A 17,977-nucleotide genomic window follows, 5' to 3' on the forward strand; every position below is an offset into this window, starting at 1 on the left:
CTCCACTCCTGATGCAGCTTTGGAGCGCTTCAGTGAGAAAGAACGGCACCGCACTCTGTTTTTCCACAAAGCACTTCTCGGCAAACGACCAGGGTATCTTTAATGTCGTCTTAACCGTAAATCAAGTAAACGCTGCACTAAATCTAAAGACTGTTTGGTCTCACAGTGTCAATACTGAGAGTGGGAAGCCAGATCTAAAACACTTCCACCGCTCCACGTAAGAGGAACAGGTCAGAGGAAACTGTCTCTCATGTCTCTGGCTTGTTGTAATAATGTTTTATATGTACTGTAATACAAGCTTCCTTTCCAAAAGACTCTCAGCGGCGTTCCCTGTTTTGAATACACGTTATAATAAATATACCAATGGTTCACCCACACAGGTGCTGAATTAGACTCCTTGTAGGGTGGCCATGTACAGACTGTGATCGACTGACATCTCTCCGACCGTGTGATTGGCTGTGTTGCCTCTGGACGGATGGGAAAAGCGACACATGTATTTATTATTTTGATTGGTTTGTGGCGTTACAGCGAAGTTTCAACCAGCTGGAATCGAAGCAGATGTCTCATGAGACGGAGAAAACACGTGTTAAAAAAGTCTGCAAAGTCTCATTCATCAAACACTTCCTGCTGTTATTTTTGCACCTCCATCACCACCACTAAGCTACAAATAACTGTTATTACTGTCATATGATTTTGACATGAACTAGAAGCTGATGGAAGGAAGAAGAAGAAGAAGAAGAAGAAGAAGAAGTCAGGAAACTGTGAACTACAGTGTAAGACGAGATGTGTGACACGGCAGCAGCGGTATAAATCAGTCTGTCTCTGGCTTCCTGCTGCACTCTGATGTTTCCGCTGCATTATTGATGCGTTCCACATTATTTATTTCGCTGGATTTCTAAACTACTGCGTCAACAAAAAGAAGTGTGTGAGGAATAAGAAACCTGTAAATACAATCTGGTGCTCCTGAAGGGAAGCTGAGTGTCGGGTTGGTCACACGTGTGAGCTCCTTCCTAAAATACTCAAAACATAATCCCATTATGTGAGACACGGAGGAGAAACACACCTCCATCCTGAGCGCTGAGGACGTTGAGGGCGAAGAGCATGGCGTTGGAGAAGGTGGTGGCCTCCTCCTTGCTGGCGAAGTTGAGGCCATAGACCTGCCGGGCGTCCCGCCACTGGTGGAAGGTCGGAGTGGCCTGGTTGTACTTGAGGCCCTTCACTATGGAGTAGTTGATAACCACCTGTGAGAGACGAGGGAGGAAAAGACGGAGCGGTGGTTCACTGAAGGAAAACAGATGTGTTGCTGCAGAGTGTCTATCGTGTTTCTCTGAGGGATGATACGCATCCACAAGACGGCAGGCGGCGAGATTAAACATGCAATCGCCGTTCTCATAATGTCACAGGCGGAAAAAGACCTTTAAATGCCAGAGAATTGATGAACCGGCTCTGCGTTTGTGTTTTGTCATTGGAAACACATTGTGTTCAACGGCTCGGCTCGTAACAGACTTCGGATTTGTCACCTGTCACAGGTTTTTATGTGGCTAACACACTTATAATATTGCCATCAGGTTTAAAGGCTGATATTTTTCTTTACATCATGGTGGGTGCATGGAAAATACATTAATTTTTTTAATGAGAATTATTCATTTATTTCTTCATCTTTATCTCTATTATGTCAGTTGGATTTCACTTTTTAATTTGGTTAAGCCCAGTATTGTGTCACGTAAGGCCGCCGAGTACTAATGAGTCGTTTCGGGAGGCTGACGGAGGGGAAGAAGAAGGAGTCAGTCGCGGCAGAACGGGGAAGGATTAGTGCCGCTAAAGACCTTTAATGAAACACTGGGGTTCATGAACACACACAGACTTTGACCGACACAAAGTGAAGCTCTGGTCCTCACATGCACCTGCACCACTGCTATCATCTCCTGTTAAATTCTCCTTCACTGACAACAATTACATCTTGCGCGTTACTTCAAAAGAAATCTCACAATCACAATCTGAACATCCCGAATGTTCAGCGTGTTGCAATCCTCCCACAGAACCATGAAATCTCCCTCCCTCTCTCTCTCTCTGGTGGCTAAACAGCTAACTTACCTGCTGGTCCTGCAGCTTGACGCCCACCACTCTGAAGGTGTTGTTGGCAGTGTTGTGGTAGATGTTGATGCGGCTGAATCCCTGCTGTCCGGGCTTGATGGGCACCCACTTCTTACTGGTGTCATCGTAGACCATGACTGAGGCCCTCGCCTGGCAGATACTCTGCTCGCTGGTGGGAGGAATGAAGGGAGAAGGACAAGAGACGAGGGAGGGAGTTAGTTTTGTCAAGGCTGCAGGAATCATCATCTCGACTGTCAATCGATGCTCGTTTAAGAAAGTATCGATCCAATATCGATACCTTTCAGATTTAAATGTGCACTGAACTCAACAAGTTACTGACCTCTTTATTGATATGCACATTTCCATCAACGTATATATATAATATATATATAATTATGATGTTCCTTTAGTGTTATAGACAGCTGAAAAATGTTACGACACAGACCTCCACTGGTACGGAGGTATGAAACTGCCCAAAACAAAAATAAATAAAGAAATAAACGACTCATTAAATAAAGTTATATGTCTTTAAATGCACCAAACACAATATAAAAAAATGAATATAAACACGAAGTAATCTATCACATGTGATTTAAATATATTTTGCACCAGTTCCCCCTTATTTATAACTATTTCCATTTAATCTTTAATTTTATCACATTATCTATTACTTTCAAAATGTATTTATTTGTTTATGTTTTTATTTTGATATCTTATTATTCCTCTTTGCATTGTGCTGCTATTTATTTCTCCAAACTTGTTCATTTACGCATTTTCTTTTGCTGCTTCATTATGTTACTGAGGGAGCTGTCAACCAAAATGTGTCATAAATAGATTCGTAACGTAAATACATTTGAAAACAAATATGTTAATAAAGCAAACTGATTATTTAATGGGACTGTAAAAAAAATTAAATAATAGATAAACATAAATATAATTTCATATCATATTTTATATGACATGATATCTATTCATAAATAGATATCTAAACATAAATCATATTAATCTATTGAGTCATTTATTTATTAATTAATTTATGATTTGGGCAGTTTAAATCCTCCATACACTCTTGCTGCATGATGATTTTGAGATGCAGACGGGTCATAAGATTATTAAAAGATTATAACAGCAGAAAAAACATGTAGTAACATAAATAAAAAACATTTTCCTTTTTTAAGACGTCACACTCGTTTTTCAAACAAAACAACCGCAGCAGAAAGAATCGTTCTCTGGTTGAAGCGCTCACACCTTCGTGCCGCTGTAAGATTGATTGATCTGAGAAGCTCTCAGCCTGTAAATAAAAAATCTATCGTGCAGATGCTGCAGGGTCAAATCCTCCTTCATCAGCACCGACTGATGTCACTGATGTCACTGCTGCTGTCTGTCCGTCAGACGATGTAAGTGAGATAATTACAAGACAACAACTCGGCCTCCTAATCCTGTGTTACACTAATGGTCTAATCCAAATGTAATCAAGCGCTTGTCCAGCAGCTGTTGAAGTCCTTAATGAGAGGCAGTTGTAGTGTGTGTGTGTGTGTGTGTGTGTGTGTGTGTGTGTGTGTGTGTGTGTGTGTGGCCTCCAGTGTTGTGTCTGCCTGCTCTCCCATCTGACTGCATTCATCAGCTGACTGCAGCTCTGTAACACACACACACACACACACACACACACTTCCATGTGTTTTTTTTCTTTCTTTTACAACACACGGCGACAAAAGGCACCCGCTGAATTTGCGACAGAGTGACGGGAAAAAAAAAACAGAAAGTCAAGGTTGGAGTACGTGAGGAGGAAAAACACGGGGGGGGAGACAGAGAAAACATTTTTGACTTGCAAATGAGATTAACGAGAAGAGTCCCATCTGTGTCTTTGCCTCTTTGCCAAGCTAAAATTAGTGGATCAACCCCTGAGGCCGAGTGAAAGAGCTGCGTCAGAGAAGGAGAGGAGGGAAAAGTCTCGGTTTGTAGAGCTGCATGTGAACGCAGCATAAAGTACGGCCAGAGACGTATGGTGCATCTTAAAGGATGACATGTAATGGACATGATACAAGGTGTAGTTTGACTTTTTGGGAAATATGCCTCATTAATTGATAATTAACGAAGCTGGAGCCCAGACATGATTAGCTTAGCTTAGCATACAGACTGAAAGCAGGGGGAAACAGCTAGCCTGGATCTGTCCAGATGAGCTCATCAGTGCTTTTAAAGGTCAAATTGAATAACATCACCTCTGAATCCACAAACTCGTTTTTTTAGCCACTCAAACTACAAGTTTGGGGATGTGAAATGTGAACCCAGTCACCAGAATAGATGTTAGTGAGGGACGTTTCTCCAAAACCAAAGTTAAGTTAAGACTGGATGTTTCTTTATGTTGCAACTTTACGTTTGTTTAGGTTCAATTTTCTGTTTTTGTCACTTTGTCGCACGCTGTGCTTTAGCTTAGCTTAAGTTTGGGCACAAAAACCACTTGCTGGGGGTCAGAAAATAATTGATTTAGCACAGCTGATCTGTTGTTGTCAGTGGTGACAGCTCAGGCGTGTGTGAGCTGACCAATCAGAGCAGACTGTGTATTCAGGAGGGGGGGTCGGCCTTAAAGAGACAGGAGCTAAAACAGACAGAGGGGGAATACAGAGCTGCAGAACTGGACAGTATGACAAAACTGAAACATGTAAAGCTATTTTAGTATTAACCCAAAATAAAAGCATGAACCTGAACATGAGCCAAACATGTCTCCTTAATCAAAAGTGGATTAACTGTAAATTAAACTACTTTAACAGGGAACTTATTTATCTGTAACCTCTTACATTTCAAAAGTAACCTCTCCAACACCGCTACTAAGCTAATGTTGCTAAGTTAACAAACTCAAATAAGATGACGAACATGGAAAAAAACGACTCAACGTCTGAATTTGTTGTGCTCATGATGATGTGATAGCATTGTTTGCTGGCATTGTGTGTTACAAAGTGTTAAATAATGAGCAACCTTCCCGCTAATCACCTCAAGGCTCTAGTTCTACACTTGACATACAAACATGAGAGCGGTGTTGATCTTCTCATGTAATTCTCTGCAAGAAAAAGTGAGGAAGCCAATTTCCCTTAACTGTCAGGGGGGAGAGATTTTAATGCACCGATACTCTGGTATAGAAACGACTTAGTATGTGCCTAGATAGCATCCTTAATTGCTCTCTGCAAGCTGCTGTGCCCTTGTGCACACATAGCATCATAAAAAAAGCGACCCGTCCTTTCTGAAGAGTATTCATTAAAAGAAAGCGCAAGACTAGCACTCGGATAAAGAAAATAGCTTTTTCTTCTTTCACGTCAAAACGCACTGAAAGGTGAGCGGCAGGAAGCAGCTGAAACTTGTAGGACTAGAAGCCACTGAAATCACACACACGCACACAAAAAAGAAAAAAAAACCTCCATATAATACCCGGCTGTATGCATTTTAAGCTGGAGGTATAAATAACTTCCTTTTTTTTTTTTGAGGTGCACACACTTGAAATCAGCCCGAGCACCAGCAGCCGGGGCGACCATGTGTTTAATTTATTTTCTTTAACTTGTCGACTCTGTTAATTTTTAAAAAGCAGTTCTTGGCAACCAGCTGAAAATGGCATCGAAGGCCCAGGAGCATGAATAAATGAGGGTTCTTGTGCTAAAAGAGACTCGAGCAAGGAAAAAAAACAAAAAAAAAAAAACTGGAGGAGACAGGGAGGAGGAGATGGAGTGGTGGAGAGGAGAAGAAAGAGAGACAGGAGCTGTGAAGGAGCTGAGGCGACAAGAAAACACGTTTCTCTGACTGACAGTTATGGGACGCACACACAAACACAGACACACACACACAGACACACACACTCGCCCGTGCACACAAACACAGGGACGTATAGTGAGGATCGCTCCACGCCACACCGGCTGAAAAATTAACAAACGCTCCGCAGGACATGAATAAATCAGCTGCTTCTGAATTCACCTTGACAGCACACGCTCACATACGGACCTCGCACTCTAAACGCCATCCTCTCCGGTGCGTTCATGGCCGGTCTGCGCTGCGGTAAATTCAAGCTGACAGGGACAGACAGAGGAAAAATCTCAGAGAGCTGCTCAGGAATCGTCCTCCACGGAAACGTCCGAACACTAACGCAGGGAGGAGGAATCATGCACAAGTGTAAAATGTGCTCGCTCACCTTTAAAAACCTCATCCTTACTTATTTAAAGAGCTATTCCGCGTGATGATGCAGATTTTGGCTGCACTCTTACATTCATAACAAAAGAAACTGTTGCATTTAAATCCAACCCTCAGTGCATAATCTCACCCCTCAATGACTTCAGACATCATAACGTGATATTGACAGTGCAGGCGGAGATGAATACAACCTCAGCAGCTGCGTGAAGGAGAGAAAAGGTGACGGCTGACATCACCATGTTGGTGTTGTTACTCCTGGCACATCATCATTAATGCTGCTCCAGGAAAGTCAACTTATAAAACAGTGATTAAAACTGGTGATTAAAAACCTGGAAGAAACATATCTGGGCTTCTGAGTTAAGTTTAGGACTTTCACTGAAGAGACTGGAGATCATGTCCTGTTGGAGCATTTTATTACACTGTTCAGTCATTATTTTCAGTTTACTTTTGATTTTCTGCCCCTGTTTGGTTAGGTTTAGACAACACAAACTACTTGTTAGGTTCAGGCAACAAAAGTACTTGTTAGGTTCAGGTAACAAAACTATTTGTCAGTTTCAGAAAACTCAAACTACTTGTTAGATTCAAGCAACAAAATGATTTGGTCAGGTTTTTCCCACTAAGCTGTGACATTACAAAAACATGATTGGTCAGTTTTCATTATGGTCCTGAAGCAAAACACCAACATGGCGATAACAGATCGTGCACGATGGATTCGCTCTGAACTGAAAAGAAATCATTAACTCGTGGAGTTAAACAACACATGACATGAAGTGAAAAACTCCTTCAGAGTGACTCGCGCTGTCTAATTTGTCGCCCAAATGACTTGAACACTAAATAACACGATGTTGTCATTATTCAGACGCTCTGCATTGGCCTCTCAGCGTCCGACCTCTTGAGTTAATGGGTCCGTGTGTCTGTCTGAGGTCAGATTAATGAGGGTTTGTACTGAACTCATGAATTATTCATCCACGCCGCGGCATCTTTGCAGGGTTGAAAAGAATAATTATTGCTCAGATGCGACCCGTGTTTTGTTTTTTTTTATCTCCCTCCTGCAAACTCCTGCACACATGAACACACATCAGCCCAAGTTGTTCTCCTTCATGTCTCAGGTCACTGAAAGGTTAATGGGATGCCCGCTTTGCTTAAAAAAACTTCTTCCACCACCATGAGCTTTCCTCATTTCTCTTCTCTTGCACACACACACAAAACAAAAAGTAATCAGCATTTTGCATTTCCTCCATCAGCGATGAGGACACAACAGTCCACAACACCTGGACCGTCCACGCCGCTCAAGTCGTCAAAGCATTTCGTTCCCCCGTCTAAATTTCTGGCGGCAAAACTTCCTGCCTGCGCTAAATTTACACTGCTCACGTCAGTTCTCGGATCACAGATGAGCAGCGCGGCCATGAAGTGTCGGAGCAGCTGGATGAGCTTCTGACTCACGCAGGAAAAAAAAAATAAAAAGGTAGACGGCAGAAGAAGAGCAGAGGAGAGAGAATCATGGCTGGGATATAAACATAAAAACCTCCCCGAGCATGAAGCTTAATTAGCACTTTGATCCTCTCCTCTGCTGATGACTTGCCAAAGAGGGAGGTGGAATTTAAATTTAGCACCATATCTGCTTGGTAATGGCATTTTTGCACCCTAGCAGAGGTGGAAATTCCCACATTTTCACATAATTTACTGCTGTTGTGTGAATCGTTTTTTTTTTTTTCCGTCTCTGACGTAGGAAGTCATTCTTCTATTCCAAAGTCCCACTGGAACTGAATGCTTTCGACTCCCTGAGCAGAACTCATTCATTTTTTTCCCCCCGTCTGTTCATGTGAATCAGCACCAGCCAGAGGCCGAGTTTTTTAATATCAGCAGCTCTGCGTCACTTAAGAGCGTTTTTTTGGTAGCCGCATCTGTATCGCCGAGTGTGTTATTGTCACTCCGTCTTCTTGTGAACGTTTCTCCCGTCACTGCGCGAGTGTTTGCACGTGTCAGTCGCAGCCTGTCGCTTACACTAATCTGTGCTGTCAGAGGGACGCTGGCGTACGTCTCGGCCCGCTCAGCAGGCAGCTCGGCAGCTCTTACACCACCCTGCAGACATCACAACATCAAAGCTATTGTGCTGCTCCACTTTTTTTTTTTTTTTCTGGGGCCGCTTGCGCTCAAGGCAGCGGTGCGCCGACAACAAAGAAGGATCGGGCCCCCGAAATAGAAACACACACACACACACACACACACACACACACACACCGCTGCAAATGCAAATTTTGCGTGTATACAGTCACAGCACGGATTAATATTGTTCAGTTATGCTCCACTTTGCGTGAATGAGGGCTGCAAAGGGAACCAAAGTACAGGAAGTGACTACGACCAAACGATTTAGTCTGAAACAGTCGACACGGGGGAGGAGGTTAGGGAATTCAAATGATTTCCCACAATGCAACAGGATCAATCTCCACAGTTTCACATGCAAGTGTTAAAACTGTAAACTGTGCCCACCACCTGGACACCTGTGGTGCCCCGGCCCTCAAACATCCCGAGTGCTCCACTGAGACAAGCACACAGAATATTCGTCTTAATTGGTGTTTTTTTTTTTTTTCCCCCCCACAGTTTGTGACACACAAACTCTGATCACAGTCAGTTTTATGTGTTGTCTAGCCAGCAGTTTTCCAGGCTGATGGTAGAGGAGAAATATCGCAATGTTGACCTTCTCAGAAAGATGGTCGAAGACATGACAGAGGCAGACTGCATGTAAATGTAAATATTACCACAATACTCATTTTCATCTGCCATGTAAACAGCTGAGTAGGAATACTGTCGGAATATTTTGTACATAAAGCCTCTATAATAGCTGTAAGAGGAGCTATGAATGAATGAAGGGATGTGAAAATCTGCTCGCTGATGCACAAAAATGACATGTTAAAACATCAAGATGCTCATTTTACTTACAAAAGATTGTAGTCAACAAACCAAACCGTCTTCATAACTGACAAACTGAGTAACAGATGTTTTTATCTGTGATGCTGCGAACAAATACGACTTGTATTTTTGGGTCGAACAGACTGACTGTGAGATTAAACTAATGCAGGCTGACTTCATCACTTCATCGCCTCACATTTGAGTGATGCTGACACAAAGAGTTTTATCATAAAGCTCATGATCCATGATTTAAGATCCAAACAAAGCTTCAATCAGACACAAACTAACTATCGAGGCCATAAAAGGACACAAACCTGGAGTGGAACCAGCTCTTCATGGCCGTCTCTGCAGGTTACACAAGGTAAAACACAATCCAGCAGACAAACTAGCTTACAATACGGCCCCTGCATGGAAACGTGCCAGTGGTCAGTCGACAGGAGATCAAAAAACTGACCTAAACTGACTTAATGGATTATCTTATCCAGCGATGCTCCTGCCAGAACAAGAGGTTAATACAAAGTAAAAACCCCCTGTGTGATGACGCATCACCACAGAGACGCACAGAAAGAGCGGAAAACAACACAAACACAACTACCTGCCAACTAAACTTCACTGTGAACATCATTACACCGTCACAGAGAGAGATATGAAGACGACAGGCTACAGATTTGAAGTGTAGCGCAGGAAATATACTTGAACTACGCGTACAAATGCACGTAAACACAACAGCTCTCACACACTGGCTGCATGACACCACCTCACCTCGGGTAATTGTGGTTAAATGGCACGTATGCACACTGTAATTGAGTGTGCTCAGTCATCGCTGAAGATGACTATAAACAGAGAGAGAGAGAGAGAGAGAGAGAGAGAGAGAGAGAGAAATCACAGCTCTTATTCTGAAATCTAAATGTGTTTAAGCTGTAAAATGAGATTTAGATTCACGGGTGCCGTCGCTGAGACACTCGCATGTGATTTGCAAACCAAACATTGGATCCTCCTCTGAGATTTCGATCTTCATGTGCAAAAAAATCCTGACAAACCACAGCAGCGACCTTGAGACGAGTCGAGCAGCCGCGATACTGCCAGACTTTAAGATTTAGCTCCAACATTCCTGGTTAATATCACTCTGTGCTGCTCTGGTGGCTCAGCCGGCTATGTGTTTGTTTGGTTTTTTTTAAAAATCTTTATATCTCTCCTTTAATATTCATTGGATTTTAAGTAGAGTGGTACTTTAAGTCCCCACGAGTGAATAACAACGCATAAATTAGATTTTACGATGTGACAGCATTCAGCCAAATGCTTTCAAAATCTTTATTTTTGGCTATAACCGCCGCTGATTCACTGAAGTTATGAAGATGTTGTTGCATCTGTGGTTCAGTGGCAATGAAAGATGAGGAGAGGGGATCACACAAAAGTGCCTTTGTGTCCCGCAGTCAGCTGCTTAGAGGGAAAACGGCCAAACCCCCGAGAGTTCGCTGGCAGAACAATCGTCACCGCAAACGGTTTTGTCTTTTTTTTTTGTCTAACGCCTTTTTACTAAACGCTCTCTGTTTTTCCTCGACGAGATGAGAGTGATGGAGAATCCTCCCGCCTGCAAACCGGCCAAGACAGGCTGCACAACAAAACTTCTCGTGTGTGTGTGTGTGTGTGTGTGTGTGAGCATCTTCTGCATGAAACATCAAAGCTGCATGAAGCAGAAAAAAGAACAGCTGACAGCTTAAACATTTATAAGCGCGCCAGGGCAAAGCTACATTAGCAATGAGACTGAGCCCGAGCTAAACCTCAGATTTCATAGAAAATGGGATAAATTGTGCTAAACCGACACTGTAATCCAACCACGGGGGCCAGTTGGCATAATGAGGAGCCACTTTGGTTAAATGACATTAATTTCTGCTCCCGCTCGAGTCACCAAACAAACTTCTATCAGCGGTTGTTTCAGAGACCACTACACACCAGGAGCTCGTCCCAGTTGCTGCTGCAGCGTCTGTGAAACTGGAGCTTGCTGTGTTGGATGTCAGCCATGTTTGCTCTGCAGAAAATGTTCAGACAGTTTGCTCCTCTGTAACTCTGCAAAATGATCAAAAAGTTTTGACATGCAAATGTATTCCCCTGTGCAGGACTGTGGGAGGGGCTCGAACCGGACTGCGGTGTTAAAAAGGAGGTTTTAAATGAATTGTTTATGGTTTAAAGAAGCTCTGTGTAACAATATGCAGCAATTAATGTGTATTAATCACTTTTTCATCAGCTGTATGTGAGTGTATTTTAGCGTTCTACTCATCAACTGTGTCTGCATGTCTGCTAAAGCCTCGGCTACATTAACCTCGACAAACTTCAGCAACAAGAGTTCCCAAAACTGTTGGATAACATGAGCTAACTCGCTAACTCGCTTGCTAACTGACAGTAAACTGCTGTAGCTTTTTCCTCTCTTCAGTGACTTCCTATCTTGCTAGCTGGATGCTAACCATCCCTGCAAACAGCCCCAAACTCAACAAGCCGAACCAACATTTCATGAAGACGCACGGTGGCCCTTTTCCGCTGCAACAGGGCCTGTTATTAAAAAACTTTAAAAACAGAACAAAACTATCATTTCAATAAGCTAACTAGAACTTGAATTTAAGGAACAAAATGGAGGAATGTGGCATTAAAATGTAGTTTATCTCAAACTAGTAGAAATAACCTCGACTGCCAGGACACGACTGCCCTGCAAAGCTTAGAAAAGGCAATAAAATAAAAATAAAAAGGATATATAATTACTACAAATAATTATGTACAAATAATATCACATACATAACTAATAAAGTTCCAATATTCATACATTTTGATTTGTTGCTACCTGAGCACAGATTTTCTTGCCTCGTGGTTGGGTTATTTAAAACAACAACAAAAAACCATCATGGTTTTAACAGTTATAAAACATTGTTGTTATTTTGCTGTGACAAAATACTAAAACTTTGGTACTGTGGTATAAAATAAACCATGTAGAAACAGTATTTGAAATCATACTCCCGGGAATACCTCTGTGTGTGTGTGTGTGCCCCCATGTTTCTGTCTCGCGGTATAAATCACTGCGTGTTTATGCCGTTATCCGTGAAAGATGGTCTAGAAGAAAGTAAACTGTCTGGCTGGTTCGCAGGCCGGTTACATAAGCGAGCTGCTTTGCTTGCGTATTTGAGGTTTCGGTGGTGGAGGAGGAAAAAAAAAAGTGAAGCAGGGAGAGTGGAAAAAAAAAAAAAGAAAAGAAGAGAGACGACTCTAGAGGAGAGGAAAATGGGACCGCGCTGACAGCAGACTTTCAAACAGGCTGCCGGCTCAATACAAACAGTTATAAAACACAGCGAATTGCTCAACTTGCAAAGGAAAAAAAGTCTAAAAATAGTCGGCCCCGGCTGAATTAGGTTACAAGTTTTACATGCGTAGACATTCACTCACTCACCGTGAGCTTGTGGAAACGTTCTAGTGGAGGACAGTCAGACGGGGAGGATGACGCCTCACAGAGAAGCCGTAGCGTGACTCAGTAATAGTTGTTATTGTTAGACGTGACACTGCATATTAGCACCCAAAATAGAACGCCGGCTTTTAAACTTCATCTCTACGGACCAACGGTTTTAAATCATCTCGCTCTCTGGCCCAATTTTTGTGCAGGCTATTGTGGAAGTTAATCTGGCAAACTGTGCACTGTTCTAGACCGCTGACACAGTTACAGGGACATTTTTCTTAAAACCAACACAGTTAAGACAGAAAAATAGGAATTTAAGAAGAGCATTTGCCAGAACAATGTGTCCGCTGCTTTGTTCCAGGTGTAAATCTCAACAACAAGAGGTTTGACTGAATATAAAACACTAATAATCCTGCTTAACATCAGCATGTTAGCATGTTCATGTTGGTACGTCCAGTCTAAAAGAGACACCTTGTTTAAATTTTATGAAAGGTGTGACTGGTTTCAGTTTTATGACGATTTTGTAGGAAAAAATAAAACTTTCAGACTTGAAACCAGTCGGCTGGTTGATTTAAATGCCTGTTAGAAGCACTGACATTTAAGAAGTGGTTTTAATGCTTATTCACAAAATCCTTTTTAATGGTGTTGTCAGGGTTGTTTATGGGGTTTTGTCAGCACCAAAGCTCATAAATTCAGTGTTTACTGGGCAAATAATACTGGAATTTCTGAGCATCTTAGAAGCGTCCATCATACTCAGACAAACAGGGACGGTCGGAAACATTAATCAGTCTTATAGATTTGGGTAAATCAGTTCAAACATAACACAGTTGTCCTTTTGGCAAATATGTTTGAATTCCCATTTTCTAACCAAACCTCAGTCTTTAAATCATATTATGCTTATTTTCAGGTTAATTATTTTTTAACCTTTAGTTTTATTCGGGGGTCCTAGTTGAAAAGGTTTACATGCTTTAATTCTCAATAAACACTGCTGCAGCATCTCTCTTCACACTGTGCATGGATCACTCCATTTTATCTACAGAGTGAGACATCGCACCTCTGTTCAACCTTTGATGAGAGTTGCACACAGGATGTAGCCAATCAGAGGCCGAGTGAGGTAGTGTGATCTAAAATAACGGCGATACAGCTGATAACTATGGCTGCGGTACAGCCGTATATTTGTTTAATATATGTATAAATATACATATTTACATAAGACCTGTTACATAGTGACACACATACGTTACAGAAGTAAAGGCTCGACACCAATTCAGCCATTTCAAGCAGCGCATGAAGAGAGAGTGACTCCCTTTGTTGTGGACTTTGGGCGTTTTCACTCTGCAGAACTTTCTCATGCACAAAAATGCTTCATGACACAATAAAGTAAAAGAGAAAAAACCCACTTTAAAACTTCTGCAGTAACTTCGTTGTGTATTTTCAGTGCGGTCCTCCTCCGTGTGGTGAGTCGTCCGCTATGAGAGCTTTACAAAAGCTAATGAAACAGCATGTTTCTTAGTGTGTGTGTGTGTGTGTGAGAGTGTTTTAAGCTTGTGTGTTTTTGAATGCATGCCAGAGCCTGGAGACCCTGCAGAGATGACACACACACACACACACACACGCGTGTGGGACCTCACATGCACACATGCAAACACACACTCCTAGACTCTAGTGCCGACTGCTGAGACCACGCAAGAGCACGCTAATCTGTTGGCATGACAACTGGAGTGGAATATTCGCTTGGCCTAGAAAATATGGCTGTGAAGAAAAGATGAATGAGCAGCGAGACACGGATGGAAAGAAAAAAAGAAAAAGAAAAAGAAAACAGCAACATAAGCCTTCAGACAGTCGGCTCCTTAATTACAGACGCGGATGTCTTTGCAACAATGCTGCACAATGTCCTGTCTCAGCTTCTCATCATCAAAGTCTCACGTGGCTGCAGCTGTGTGTTAACGCGGGTGTACGCCTCCATACGACTGTGTGTGTGTGTGTGTGAGCTATAGAATAATGTATGTCGCCTCGGAGGCAGACGCTACAGACTCCGCGGACCGTACGCACAATTCTTTCTGCTTTCTACTGTACATGTTGCCTCGCTTTGGGGGTTTTGTTATTCACCGCTCAAACCGCTAATAAAGCCTTAAACGTCTCTGACAGTCCGCAGAGGTCATCCGGGACGGCCAAAAGGAATAAAGCCACACTCTCTGGCGCCATAAAACAGGTTTTAGTTTATGGTTTAATTCGAGCTGAGAGCCTGTGAAGAGAGTGCAAGGATGAGGTTTCTTTTTACTGCTGCTCCGCATGATCGCATAAAGCATTTAAGAGTTTCCTCAACCTCGAGCGCTAATGCTGAGACTCCGAAAAAGCAGCACAGCGGTGGGGAAATCTTGTTGGGGAGGGCAGGAGTTTTTTTGTTAGATCGGGTACTCTTAACTTTTGTGTTTGGCTGATAAACGCAGGTTTTACGACCTGTGATGGACGAGGAACTCTTGCCTGAGATACACAAAGAGTTTAAGTGGTGTGTTAGTGTTTTTTTTCAAGGGGGGATGTTTTAATTTCGTCAGCAAAATGTCGGGTACGCGAGGTCTAACACAGAGCTTACTTTGGATGGTCGTAACACTTAAACTGCTGTCCTCGCGTCGTCTCGTTCCCTCCTGACTTATCCTCCCATCAACGCGGGATGACGCCAGGCGGAACAAGCGAAATTAAAGAGGGGAGCGTCTGACCCCGCTTGGCTCATATCAGAGAGACAGAAGAGTGGAAAATAACCGAGACTCTCAGCACCGGAGGCTTTAGTCTTCGGATGGTCCTTTATGTCTCTGCAAAGTCGGCCAAATCCCCTGACGTAACAGAGGCATCGGCAGAGACAACACATGGTCAATAGATCCCTGATGAGTTGACTGCAGCCCTGAGCAAACAAGTTAATCTGCTGTGAACTCAGAGCCGAACGCACGGCACAGATCAGATAATGTGCAGGCGGATGCGATGTGAAACCTGCAGGTGCATGAAGATCACTTTAAAGGATAAATCCACATTATGGGAAATAATGTTATCTGCTCTCTTGCCGCGAGTTAGATGAGAAGATACCCCACTCATCCAAACATCATAATCTCTTCCAATCACAATCTCGATGCACCTTTGAACTTCTGACGACAGCCAGACCAGAAATAGCTCCATGTGCTCCATTCAAACACAATATCTCGCTAGATGTTTCTCACATTTGAGTGTTTACAGTGTGTCACCTAAAGAAGAGCCATGTGAATTCAGTTTAATCAGCTTGCTACATCACTCTACTGGTTTATTCACGTAGCGCTGATCTGCTAATAAAGGAGGTTAGGTGATGATTGAAAACAGAATAGGAGATTAAATAAGATGAAGACAAAGTCAGCATCTGGTTAGCTTAGCTTAGCATAAATATGAAGAAAAGGCAAAACAGCTGGACAGGTTAAGAGCTGCCCAAAGATGTAATTTTTCAACAGAGCTAGGCTAGATGTTTCCCCCCTGTTTTCAGTGTTTATGCTAGGCTAAGCTAACAAGTTTCGGATACATCTTCTCATCTTCCTCTTACTACTTGGAAAGCAAGCAAGGGTATTTGTCAAAATGCCAAATGTGCGATAAGGCCACCTGTCGAAGAAAGCTAACTGCTTTTTTCTGCATCTAGCCGCCACTAGCAGAAGTTAGCTCAGTGAGCAGTGCGGCTAAGTGGCCCTGTTAGCTGATGTTTGATCACAGGCAATAGAACTTAACTCGACCATGAACACAACTCGACACCAGACTGAGACGAAACACAGCCTACGAGACCGACGGAGGTGACGTTGACAACAAGGAATTCAGTATGGAGGCGATTTACAGCGGCTCGGACCAAGACTAGTACTCTGACCTGCAAAGGACGAGTCGAGGTAGCTGGTTAGAAGGCTAGTTTCTAGTTTCTTCTAATGTTTCGTACACTTTAAAGGACATTTCATTTCTGTTTCATGTGTTTCGTGTGTGACATTAAAGGGTTCCAGTCCAGCAAGAAGCCAGACATTCCTGTCTAGTTTGCTGTTCGTGGGAATCTTGATCTCGGCTTAATGAGCAGTTCGTTGGAATTTTTAATACAGCCTCCGATGCCTCGGGCTGTCCTCGTCTACCTCCAGCCGAAGTTATGCGCTACTGCAAACATGTTAGAGGGAAAACTTTGTCTGCGTCGACCGCTGAGTGGCTGCATTCATGTAAGGGAGGCAGGCGTTCTCCCAATCAAGCACGAGCCGCCGGATCTAAATGGCCGGGCAGAGACGTTCGACCCCATGCTGAGAGGAAGAGAGAGATTAAAAAAAAAAAAAAAAAAAAAAATGAGAACGAGCACCAGGGGAAAACGAGGGACAGGGAAATAAAGCGAAGAGCGTAGAAGAGGAAGACAGAGACGGAGAGATAAATCTAAGGAGGCAGAGAGATACAGATTATAGGGAGCACAGAGGAGAGCGGGGGTGGCTTTTAAAAAATGCATGCGTCTCCGTTTGGCAGAGGGGGAAAAAAAAAATTCTTCCCAGCAGAAAGAGAAGACTGCAGGTGAAGCATTATCACTCAGGAGTGTCTAAAAGAAACACTTCCTGCTCTCTGTTAGCAGGCGAGGACGGAGGAGAGAGCTGTGGAGATGCCCCGAGGCGGCGCTCTCTCTCTCCCCCCGTGACGCCATTTAACTGCTGCTACTTACCGCGAAGAATCACACACAAACACACACACACTTGCACGAACACACGCGTACGCGGCTCAGACATGTTTACATGTGATCCATTTTACAGTTGAGCGTTTGCTGAAGGCCATTAGGTTAAGTGCTCTCTATTGCAGACTACGTTGGGACCTGATAGTCCACATAAAAACACACTCACCGGCTTCTGTAATTGGCCGGCTCGTACTCTTTTTTTTTTTTTTTCCTGAAACACGCACAGCGGCGTAGCGGACATGTGGGTTCGTGCGGCTCCTGTTTGTGCCACGAATCATCAGTCAGTGGACCCAACGACCCAGAATATTTACACAAATTCCCGCCAGTGCTTTCTTATGTTTGACATGCACGTGCGGTGGACTCCATCTCTAATCTGTCAGGGCCACGATGCACTGAGGGAATAACACAGACATTTGATCTCCTCTGGGAATCCTGAAAAACAGAAAGCCCTTCCATCGTCGCAAGACATAATCCTCAAGCAATAACGTACATTACAGCAGCTCTTGGATTTGAGTCAAAGGCTTTTCAACGGTGAGATGGAGGAGCAATCAGAGAAGTGGTCAGAAGCCACCATCTTCTCATCGTCTTGTTTTATTAACACAGGATACGTTGAGGTGACTTACTGCACAGTGACCTGGAAAATGATCTGTCATTTCCAAAGCTGACTTTGAGAA

General features: G+C 43.2%; 1 protein-coding gene across 4 annotated transcripts in view; it reads right to left on the reverse strand.

Annotated features, from left to right (window-relative positions):
• Window positions 1–17,977, reverse strand: part of evlb (Enah/Vasp-like b) — a 48,268-nt gene that overhangs the window by 13,395 nt on the left and 16,896 nt on the right. For all 4 annotated transcript variants that reach the window (XM_037086366.1, XM_037086365.1, XM_037086364.1 and 1 more), the window contains exons 2-3: window positions 2,095–2,263; window positions 1,064–1,241 (exon numbers count right to left, since the gene is read on the reverse strand). In XM_037086366.1, coding sequence (XP_036942261.1) covers window positions 1,064–1,241; window positions 2,095–2,263 — 347 coding nt within the window. The remainder of the gene's footprint in view (window positions 1–1,063; window positions 1,242–2,094; window positions 2,264–17,977) is intronic.

Source organism: Acanthopagrus latus, chromosome 22 (assembly GCF_904848185.1).
Source record: "Acanthopagrus latus isolate v.2019 chromosome 22, fAcaLat1.1, whole genome shotgun sequence".
NCBI classification, from domain to species: Eukaryota; Metazoa; Chordata; class Actinopteri; order Spariformes; family Sparidae; genus Acanthopagrus; species Acanthopagrus latus.